This window comes from Ictidomys tridecemlineatus, chromosome X, assembly GCF_052094955.1.
Source record: "Ictidomys tridecemlineatus isolate mIctTri1 chromosome X, mIctTri1.hap1, whole genome shotgun sequence".
NCBI classification, from domain to species: domain Eukaryota; kingdom Metazoa; phylum Chordata; class Mammalia; order Rodentia; family Sciuridae; genus Ictidomys; species Ictidomys tridecemlineatus.
In genome coordinates this window covers 1,626,828-1,637,850 of record NC_135493.1, presented here as the reverse complement: position 1 = coordinate 1,637,850, position 11,023 = coordinate 1,626,828, and the positions used below count along the sequence as shown (strand labels likewise).

The window sequence follows — 11,023 nt, the reverse complement described above, 5'->3', positions numbered from 1 at the left end:
AATAAAATACAAAATAGGGCTGGGGATGTGGCTCAGTGGTCAAGTGCCCCTGAGTTCAATCCTCAGTACCCGCTCAGAAAAACTATGAACTATGTGAGGAAAAACTTAATGATGTTAAAGTATGAAGCTGCAGCACTGTGGACCTATTCCCAGTCTGAGCCTGGCTACCTGGGAGTAGAAACAACAGCCCCCAAAGGATGAGCAGCCTGGAGTTTGGGCTGGAAACTCAAGAACCCTGAGACGTGACGTGCTAGAAAGCTCAAGGCTTTCAGAGCAAGAAATTGTACAAATATAGCCAGATATTGAAAGGTAAGTTTTTATTATGCAAGGACAACTTGGACTTCACCAATGCCTAGCTTCATGGGGGCATGTAGTGTGACTCATGATTGTGAACACAAAATCACTGTAAGCCTGTGCTACAGCCCTGGGCTACTTTTGAAGAGGACATTTAGTTGCACAAAACCTGACTTGCTTTTAAAAATGTGAGTCACATTTTCTTTTTCCCCAAAATATTGCTCTTCCCTTTCTGCCTCATCCCCAACTTCCTGCTTACTTGGGGCCTCTGTCTGGGTGACACAGGGCTTAGCCTTGCCAGACCTTGGGTAGCAGCCTCTCTGCCACGACCAGTGCCTGGGCCTGAGGCTGACACTTTGGTCTCTGGAGTCTGACTGGGCTTGGAGCCCATCTACGGTGCCTAGGGGTGGTCTGGCTAGCGGGTGGTCACATTAGGCTAGCTCCTGGCTCTCCAGGGCAGCCTGCAGACAGGAGCCCAAGGCAGGGGGCACTGCTGGATTCTCTGGGATTTTAGAACTGTCTTGCCTCTACTAGTGGACTGAAGCACAAGATAGCCATACTTTCTTTTCCAAATTACAAGTGACTGTAGAATGGCTGCTTTTCCTCAGTTTTAGGAAAGTCCAGAGATGGGTTAAGGGCTGCTGCAGATGCCCTGCCTAGCTCAAGGGAGCCAGCTCCCACTGCACCAGCAGTCCCACTTGACTCTGGCCACTAGCCTGTTCAGCTGGCAGCCTTTAAATATGCACCAGCCCACCCCTTAGATGATATCTGCTTGCCTCGCCCCCAAGTGATGGACTAAAGGAAGGCTTCCGAGATGTTTTGTCCTATCAGTGGCTTCCAGCAGCCCTCCTGGCTCTGCCTCTGCCCACACCCCCTGAGCTGCAGGGGCCACCACCCACTCTTCCCTGCCACGACAGGTCCCCACCCCTGCTGCCTGTAGGCTGCTGAGAGGGTCATGTGCAATGAGAACTTCCAACCATGAGAACTTTGACTTCTGGGTCTGGGGGATCTACCCAGGTGGATAAATCAGCTCTGAAATTCGTCACTCTCTTCAGGTCCCTGTCTGTTTTCATGTTCCAGGTCCAAGCCTAGGAAGAGGAAAAACCACTTAGCAAACAGGGGCAGGCTCCCTGTCTGCTTGAAGCCCTGGGCCATGCTTCTTTCTCAGCTCCTGGGGAACTCTCTGGAATCAACTGAGGGCTTTTATTTCTAAGCAGCTCTTCAAATAGTCCCTGGAGTGGAAAATTCCTGCTGGGGCTTCATATTTTCTGGGAGCAAGGGGAACTGGCATCCTCAGGTATTGTCTGTCCTCAGGTGGTGGGGGACCTGGGCCACCAACTTCCTATGGGAGACATGGGGGACAGGCTAGGCTGCTAGCCACCATTAGAAGGAGTGGCCTGCCTGGCCAGCCCACACCCTTGGTGAGTGGAGGCCTTGTCCGTGCAGTCAGAACAAATGCTCTGCTGTTCGGAGTTGGCATGGGGAAGTGCTTCTGTGTACCCTGGAGGTTGGTCATCCAGCTGCAACATGTGGGTAGGGTTGGGAGGGGACTCCCCTGGGGGCTGGATCCCTGGGAAGCTGAGTTGGAAGTGTCCCCAGGTACCTGGGACAGAGCTTGATGACAGCAGCTGCAGGCTGTCCAGGACCCCATCCTCATACAGGGCCAGCTTCTGCACCATTTTCTGTCGGGCTGGGTTGATGATGATCTGCGGTGGCTCTGACGACGACGAGGATAAGGCAGAGTTGCCCAGGGGTGATCCTGGGGCAGAGATAGCACCCTCTTAGCTGTCCTTAGCAACTCTTGGTGACACTCTAGCCTCACAAGTCTTCCCAGCACCAAGTCTAGCACCCTGCCTCACCAGCCTCAGGACAGAATTCCTTAGCAAACTCTGAGGCCAGGGCTGAGGGGACCCAGCTCTCAGGATAGGCAAGGAGCCCAAACACAGCCTTCCTTGTTTTGGGCTTGCAGGAGTGGGGCAGAAAGGGACTGTTGGCTTTCTCTCATCCACAGGGCATGAGCAGGGGAGGGAAAGCATGACAGCACCAAACCATTCTCCATGCCCCTGTGGCCTTGAGCTTGCTAAGGACATAGTGAACTGAACTACTTGGCCCCAATTCTTTCCTCTTCTGATGGCCTGGGTGGGGAATATGGGGGATATTGCCAAAGCAGGCATCTGGTCCCTCTTCTGAACACCCCAGCTACCTTCCATGCATGTGGGCCGAAGGCCTGGGCCACTCCCCCAGCTTGACTCTCCAGCGGTGTCCCCCTGAGTACAGCCAGCCTCTTTGAGGGGTGCTGGGCCTGAGGGGCAGCTTGGGGACAAGTGCCAGGAGTGCAGGGCAGCAGAGAGGCCGGATACACTCTCGTCGCTCTCCACAGGCTGGTTGGGGCTTTTCAGGAGCTGCTGGGCAGCCTGGGCTGGGGCTTGTGAGGGCATTGCCAGGGGCTGCCATGGGACACCCCCACTCTGGACACTGCCAGTGGTAGACACATAGGAGTTCTCCTGTGGGGAAGTAGGGCTAGGGTTGGCAGCTTCTGGTTCCCAAGTAGGCCCTGCCACTGCTTCCTGCAGCTTCTCCAGCCTCTTGTACACCTATGTGGAGAGAAAGACTCTTAAGACATGCAGAGCCAACCTCCTTGTCAAAGCACAGGCCTGCCCTAGGTCATCTAGCACCTACTCTGGGGCTTAGATTGCTGTGGCAGGCCACATACAGCTGCTCTGGGAGCTGCAGGAACCACCAACCCAGCACATCCGACAGCTGGAAAAGCTCTGCCCCTTGCTCCTTTGTTCCTGTCACAAGGAGTGCCGAGAGTCATGGCCACCAAAGCCAAGGACTCTTATTCTTCTCTTTTGCAGTATCCCTAAGCTACACCCTCAGCCTGTTTTATTTTGAGATGGGATCTCACCAAGTTGCTGAGGTCAGCCTCAAACTTGGGGTCCTTCTGCCTCTGCCTCCCAAGAACTCTATTTTCAACTGTAACCAGAGGGAAGAGGAGGGAGGACCAAGGAGGGAAGAAAAAAAGGCAGATGCAGTAGCACAGTGTCCCCAGTACAGGACATGGTAAGAGTCCTTTCCTTTTATCACAGACAAGGAATCAAAGCCCCATCCAGCAAAGCAGGTCTGCAGAGTTCTTTGGTTCAGTGGATCACTGCTCCAAGTAGAACCAAAGGACAAGCAAGGGACGTTGGGAGACGTGTCTGTAGAAACAGACCCAGCAGGCACTGTGTTTAGCTTGCTACCCAGTAGGGCTGGCCACCCTCCCCACAGGCAGCTGGATTTCCCAGGGCTACCTGGGTCATGGGGGGTCTCTTCTTGGCCCGCCGGTGCAGGCAGCAGCAAGCTACCTGACCCAGGACCAGGCCCAGCTGGGGCAGGCACGGCCCAGGCCTGGGGTCCAGGTGCTTCTTATAAATCTGGGCAGCGATGGGAGCAGCCCAGGCATCTGTGGCTGCACCTCCTTGGAGAGTGGTCTGGGTGCTTTTCAGGGCTACTCCGGCCTCCTCAGCCTCGTCTTCAATCAGGTCTTTCTGTGGGACAGGTACAGTGAGCATGGCTTCTGGGTGGCCAGAACTTCAGCTGGATTCCCCACACTCGTGCACTCAATAGTGTGGTCTTCTTTCTCCAGATTTATTGAACATGCACTGTGTGTCCAGTGCTGCCCCAGGCTCTAGGGATACAATGACAAACAGAACACCCTGGGCCCTACTACACCAAGCCAATTTCTTGGCAGGGGAAGACAGACACCAACAAACCTACTGGCTTGTTAGCAAAGCCCATGAGGCCTGAGCAAGAGGTAAAGGAAGGAGAGGTCCAATTTGGTTCACAGCTTGGCTGAGCTGAGTCCCTGTTGAGAGCCACAATGGATAGAAAGCCCCTACACAGGAGAAGTTTGTAAAAGGAAAAGAGCAAACAGTGGCCAAACAAGTTCTGGGTCCAGGAACTGTCTGAATGCTGCCTGTATGTTAAGTCTTCTTTGCACACAGGGAAACTGAGGCTCAGCAAGGAGCAGGAATTTGCTTCAAGGCCCGGGTCTCATGTCTCTCAGCCCCGACACAGTACACAGTGGGACAGTCAAGAATGCAGGAGTGCGGGTGGAGCACTGACCTGCAACTTGTCAGGTAGGGCCTAGGGAAAGGCTTCCTAGTCTGCCCAATTCTCTACCACTGCATTTTCCAGGCCCCTGCCTTCTCTGAGTTCCACTACAGCTCTGGTCCTACAGCACCAAGACTGTCCTCATTCCTGTCCCCAGCCCAGTTGGGGTCTGTCAGGGCCCACAGAATCTACAGAAGAGACAGGTTTCTCCTTGCAAAGTAAAGGAAGCTGTTCAGGGCCCTGCCCACTTTTAAAGATGAGTCAGCAGCAGCAGCAGTGGCAGCCTTCTGTTGGACACTGCGTTCTGGATCATTCACCCTCTGGGGCTGCACCTGTTGATTGCCAGGATCAGTACCTCCCTCCCTTTCTGCCTTCCCTCAGGAGGCTCACCAGATACTTGGTCCTGGCTCCATGTGTCCTCACAGCCCTCTGGCCAGCCAGGGTCTCCAGCACTACCTAGAGGGCAGGGTGGAGAGTGTTGCCCCATACCGTGGCAGGGAGGTGCTGTGTGCAGAGGAAGCCTCTGGGGTGGGCATGGATCAGGGTTGACAGGGGTGTGGCCCTGGGGTGGCAGAGGAGGACTGGCTCCTGGCAGGGACGGAGCCAGGTGTTATGGTACCACAGTGTAAGCAATTTGGAGGGCCTGCCTGAGGTAAAAGGATGCAAAATTAAGCCAGGAGTGGTGGTGCACACCTGTATCCCAGCTACTTGGGAGGCTGAGGAAGGAGGATTGCCAATTTGAGGCCAGACTCAGCAACTTAGACCCTGTCTCAAAATAAAATGCAAAGGGCTGGGGCATAGCTCAGCAGTAGAGGGCGTGCCTAGCATGCAGCAGGCCCTGGGTCTAATCCTCAGTACCAGAAAAAACAAAAACAAAAACAAAAAACACAAAGAATACAAAATTACAAACACAAAATCAGGTACAGGGGAAGGAAGGAGACTGCAAGGCAAGGAGTGCTCTGGAGCTGAGGCTTTCTTTGCTCCTTTCCTGGATGACCTTTGGCCTTCACACACAATACTCCAGGCCTTCCTACCTTTAGCTACTGGTGGCTTTTCCTCCCTCCCCACAGACCAGTACACAAGCTAGCAGCTCACCACCCCAAAGCTGAAGGTGTCAGTGTCCACGGCCAGCCGGCCCGTCTTGATGTACTCCTCAGGCAGGTAAGCCAGGGTGCCCCGCACAGTGTGTGTCCGGGCCACAGCACTGCTCTGGCCAGGGTTGGTCCCTGCAAAGCGGCTGAAACGGGCCAGGCCAAAGTCTCCCAGCTTGGGCATCAGTCTCTCATCCAGAAGGACATTAGAACTTGAGGAGGAAAGAGAGGCATCAGCCCAGGCTTGGCCCTGGCCTACTCTGTCCTCCACACCCAAGTGGCCCTGATGAAACTGGACTGGAGGCTGTCAGTCTGCTACCTTGCCCATGTATGGTGGCTAGCACTGCCTTGTGTGTCCCAGTTGCTGCTGAATCCCAGGGTGTCCTTATAACAACTTGCTTCTGCTCATCAGTGGGGCCCATTGGTGTCCTCATTTCCAAACCTGTGCCATGCAGGGATCCTCAATGCCCTGGAACCCCCAGCTGTGAGGTCCCAGGCTGAGCCCATCCCTATATCAGCAGAACTAGGCAAGCTGCCTCTCCCTGGGACACTGGGCAGGGCTCCACAACAAGCAGGGGATACTGCTTCCCTGACCAAAGGTTCAGTCTCTGCAGCTCTCCCAGGGCCCTCCTCACCTCATATTTTTAAATATTTTTTTAGTTGTCGATGGACCTTTATTTTATTTATTTGTTTGCTTATTTACTTATTTATATGTGGTGCTGAGAATTGAACCCAGTGCCTCACACATACTAGGCAAGCGCTCTACCGCTGTGCCACACCCCAGCCCCCTCCTCACCTCTTGATGTCTCCGTGGATTAGGCTGGGGCTGTCCTGATGTAAAAACTGAATGGCCCGGGCTGTGCCCAGAAGGATGTCTAGCCGCTGAGTCCAGGAGAGAGGAGGGCAGGCTTCAGCCTGGGGTGACAAAAGGAGCAAAGATGGGGTCTTGAGGGAGGCTGGGGGCAGTTGTTCCTTGACCCCAACCCTCTACCCACTTGTCACTGTGTGGCCTGGAAGAAGCCAGCTATTCCATTATCTGAGTCTCAGTTTCCCCTTCTGCCTCTGCCTCCCAAGAACTAAATCCATGATTTAGTTCACGAATGGGAGGAGAAGCAGCTCCTCTAAGACTCTCCAAGGCACTGTGAGCTGGGATAGTGGGGATGTTTCTAGGATTCACAACACAATGTGTGGGGCATAGATTTCTGAAGTTTATTCCTTTGTCCTTGGGTGATCAGGAAGGTGTCAAGGACATTCTCCCCACTCACCCCCAACACAGCCTGAGTGAGAAGGCCAGGAACCTCTTGTCTTGTGTGCGCTTGGCTCTTGTGCCTCATGAGCATGTCACTCAGGCAGGGCCAAGCCTCTGGGCAGCCTGTGCCCATGGATCCCCTTTCCTCAAAGGCTATGCTGATAAAATCTTCCAGCTGCTGTGCTTGCATGGAGCAGAAGCTTGAGCCAATAATCCCCCTTTTAGAATAGTAGCCAGGAAGAGGGCACAGGAAAGAGTTCTGCAGAAAGCAGTGATCCACCTTGGGCCAAACCTTGAGCTAGGTGCCATGGAGGTGCTGATAGCCCAGGCCCTGTGCTGGTCCTGTCCAGGTGCAAGAATGTTGTGAGTCCCAGCAAATGCGGTAGGTGAGGTGAGCCTACCTGGAAGTGGAGACGGTCTTCTAGGGAGCCATTGGGTAGGAACCCGTAGACAAGGCAGTAGAAGCCACTCTCAGCACAGTAGCCAGCAAAGTCCACAATATTTGGGTGACGAAACCTGTTTGAAAAGGTAAAGCCTGAGCCCTCTGGTTTTCCAGGCTCCACCACTTCCCATCTGGCCAGACTGGGTGGGCAGCCCTTGTTGTACCCTCACTTTGGCTGGCCCTGGCAGGCCTCAGTAGCTAAGGTAGCCATGTCCTATGGTATGCAGTCCTGGTGCCTGATGGGGCCATGTACAGCTCTCTCCCTCTGCCTTGAGCCAGAGGGACCCCTGAGGCTCACCTTGATAGCTGTTTCACCTCAGTCAGGAAGCTCTGCTTCACCACAGTCCACTCTAGGTCAGCCTCCTGCAGCCCCAGGCATAGTGGGAGAAGGGGCAGGGAAAGTAGACAGTCACTTCCAATGCTACCTAACCCAGGTCCAGGACAAGGGAGGGGGAAGGGTGTGTATGCCCCTTGAACTAGAATCAACACTAGGAGAATTGCTTGGGGGAAGCTTTAGAGTGGGGAGGGACTAGAGCAGTGAGGAGTAGTAGAGGGGAAGGGCTGGAGAAGCAAGGGCCAGAGGACCTTCCAGAGATTTCACCAGGATGCTATACCTACCTCTTTCAGCCTCTTCACGGCATAAGTCGTATTCCTCATCACTGCCTGGTACACACACCCAAAGCCGCCCTCCCCAATCCTGAGCTCCTCAGAGAAGTTGCGAGTTCCCTGGGAAATCTCACAGAGGGGCCAGCAGAATGGGGAGGAGTGGGCCCCCTGCAGTAGGGACACTGTGCTCTTTGGAATTAGCTGTTGGAAGAGACCCTGTGTCAAGTGAAGTCACTGTGTCTTCCCCTCTGCCCAGGCTGCAAGCTGCCCGAACCCCGGCTGCCTTCCAGTTGACTGGACTTGGCCAACTGGGGCTTTGAGGTGCATCAAAGACTGAGTTCCTTCCTCCTTGTGTAGAATTCTTTCCTGGGGGTGGGCAGGGGACACCTACCTTGGTAGAGGAAGGGACTGGAGACAGCAGTGGTGGCTGGACAGTAGAAGGGCTTGGAACAGGGAAGAGCTCAGGACCTGAATGAATCTGGGAGCCTGGAAAAGCTTCATAAAGACACCAGTGAGAGGCAGGCAGAGACCCAGAGACCAGCAGCAAGGTCTACAGCCAGGATCATGGTCTAGGTGGCCCTTTCCTCAGGCCTATCAAACCCCAAACCTAGGTCCTCTTACCTGGGGAGGGGAGGGTGGAGGCTGAGGAATGCAACTTCCGGGGGCTCCCGGCCTCGGCCTTAAAGGGTTCAGAGTTCTTGCTGGGCATCGGGACAGTGGTGCTGGGGGGTGGAAGAGGGGTGGAAGGGTGCCCTGGGATGCCGAGGAGGAAAAGGAAGGTTGAGGCCCAGGTGGGAGTTCTTCTTGTGGTCCCGCCCCCTCGTTGGGCTCCGAGCCTGTGTCCTCCCATGGGTCCCCCATCCCCAGGGTCCCTGGGGGGCTGCGCGCGCTCACAAGACGTGATGATATCCCGTGCGCGCAGCAGCTGCAGGTGCGTGAGGATGTGCACGAGGTCGGCCACGCGCGCGTTGCGGTTGATCCAGGGCCACAGGACGCTGGCGGTGCGCTGCTCAGAGCGCTCGCACAGCCGCAGCTCTGTCTGGTCGCGTACGATCAGGGCCGCTGCGGGGCGGGGGGCGTCAGGCATCGACGCCAGGAGCCCGGGCCCCCCGCTCCGCCCCCCGCCGGCCGCCACCACCCACCGAACTGGCACCAGTCAGCGGGTTCCAGGGCGTCCATCACTTTGTAGAATCGGCACATGACCCAGGGCGGAACCTCATACAAGAAGTGCTGGGCGCCGGGAACCGCGGGCTCCCCCGGGCCTGGCCCCCCAGCCATTGCCACTGCCGCCGCCGGCCCGGGGCCTCTTGGGGCCACGGCGGGCGCAGGCCTGGGCCTGGGCCGGCCAGGTTCGCGGACACTGACTCACTTCCCCTTCAAGCCGGCCTCGTGCAACGCCCGGCGGGGCGGAAGAGGCGGCGCTCGGGTCCGCCGCCATCTTGCGCCCCGCCGCTGCCGCCACTGCCCTTGGCCACACGGGGGCGCCTCGCCGCGCCAGAGTGAAGGGGCCCTGGTAGGAAGCGGTCCCCCCCACCCCGGGGTGGCAAGTGAATTGGAGGCCCACGACCACAGACCTTCACCACGGTGTAGTGGGAAGGGTGGACTTTCAGGAGTAGAGGCCCTCTGAATGGGGCTCTGAAGGATGAACGACTCCCATTTCTGGGGACAGAGGTTATGGCACAGGTACAGGATGTTTCAGAAAGGCGGCTTCTGCCAAGCCTGGTGAACGTCACTGGTAGGCCCAGTTAAGAAGTTTTGGCTTTATTTGGGAGGCAGAGAACATCAGTAGAATTCTAGGCAGGAAGGGGTCAGATGTGCGCCACAGAAAGGCCCCCAGGTTGACTGCTCAGCTGGTGACAGGCTGGATGCAGAGAGAACTGTACACCAAGCTACCTCCTGTGCCCTGGATCTCATCTTTCTCACTCCTTCACGAACCTGCACCAGCAATTGTTAGGTCTTGGAAATATCTGCCACATTTCCTTCTTTGCTGGCTCCTCACTAGCACGTGAACACATTTAATGTTTCTTCACAACAGGATTTTGCTCCACTTCCAGCTTCTGCTGTCCCTCCTCTTTTCTGTCACACTTCTGGTCAGTTTGTACCTTTCCCTGTGGGGAAGGCAGTCCAGAAACTTCTCCTACCCTCTTTTCTAAACCTTACATCAGTCAGTCACCAAGACCTATGTGGCTGAGGTCACAACCTATGACCTCAGCCACCTAAGTCTCTTTTGCTTATTTCCTCATTTTTTAATATTGGATATTGAACCCAGGGGCACTCTACCACAGAGCTACATCCCCAGCCCTTTTCATTTTTACTTTGAGATAAGGTCTTGGTAATTTGCTGAAGCTGGCCTCAAACTTGCCATCCTCCTGCCTCAGACTTCTAACACCAGCCCTTCCACCCCTTGTGTTCTTCACCCATGGATTTCTCTGGCCACATCTCAGCAGCAACTACTTTCCTAAGGTCTCACTGAATTCTGAGCCCCACCCCTTCCCTAGAGGCCCACTGCCCTTGCCATTATTCATTACCTCTTACCTGCATGAATGTGCTACCTTTCTGAAGGGGCTCACTGCTCTGTTGATCTTCCTGGGGTACAATCACACCACAGCATTTTATTGCATAAGACTTTCCCAAGATTCCCAAAGCCCATGGAGTCCCACCTTTTTACGGTGGCCTACAGGGCTGATCGGTGTATCCCCTGCCCACCCAAGAGTATAGACCTCTGCACACATCAGTGGTCTTAAGCCATTCAGAACCCCTGAGGTGTCCTGAAATATATCTAGCATGCTGTCCCTCAAAGCTGTGAGAATGCAAATGCTACTGGCATACCCTTTACCAGAAGGTTGAGCTCAAACAGCTGTGGTGAAAACTTCCCAAGCCTCCCCACTATACCTGTCCTCTTGTGCACATCTTCCTAAACTCCCTGAAGCTCCACACCTCTGTGCTTATCTGACCTTCCCACTGCACAGGAAACCCAAAGGTAGCAATGGGGCCTCTTTTCTCCAGCTGGATGTATCCTTGTAAGGCAATATTCTGATAGTCCCTCTTGCCTTAATCCCAAATGCAAGGAGTTTCCCCTATCCACTAGCTTATCCTCTCAGGAATTTAGAACTGTTTCCAGAAACAAGGTCTTCCCAAGACCCATGAATGGTCCCCACTAGAGCCTCTTCCCTGAAGCTACAGCCACTGTAGCCAGTCTTGAAGATGAGGGCGACCGGGCCCTGGGCCCCAATGGCTTCTCATGGA

The 11,023-nt window shown here is 55.1% G+C and overlaps 1 protein-coding gene across 4 annotated transcripts; it reads right to left on the bottom strand.

Annotated features, from left to right (window-relative positions):
* Nucleotides 1–302: 302 nt before the first annotated feature.
* On the bottom strand, nt 303–9,213 carry Irak1 (interleukin 1 receptor associated kinase 1). 4 transcript variants are annotated; one of them, XM_005340626.5, is made up of 14 exons: nt 8,920–9,211; nt 8,672–8,839; nt 8,399–8,530; nt 8,169–8,272; nt 7,790–7,978; nt 7,470–7,534; nt 7,131–7,245; nt 6,277–6,395; nt 5,485–5,692; nt 4,780–4,845; nt 3,588–3,824; nt 2,498–2,888; nt 1,898–2,053; nt 303–1,382 (listed from the first exon to the last, which is right to left on the bottom strand). In XM_005340626.5, exons 1-14 carry the CDS (start codon nt 9,053–9,055, stop codon nt 1,321–1,323), a joined length of 2,148 nt encoding a protein of 715 aa, XP_005340683.1. In that variant the 5' UTR covers nt 9,056–9,211; the 3' UTR covers nt 303–1,320. The 4 variants fall into 4 exon arrangements, with proteins under 4 accessions (XP_005340683.1, XP_021576129.1, XP_040143124.1 ...); XM_021720454.3 differs by lacking the exon at nt 8,399–8,530 and having other exon boundaries at nt 8,920–9,213; XM_040287190.2 differs by lacking the exon at nt 7,790–7,978.
* Nucleotides 9,214–11,023: the final 1,810 nt, after the last annotated feature.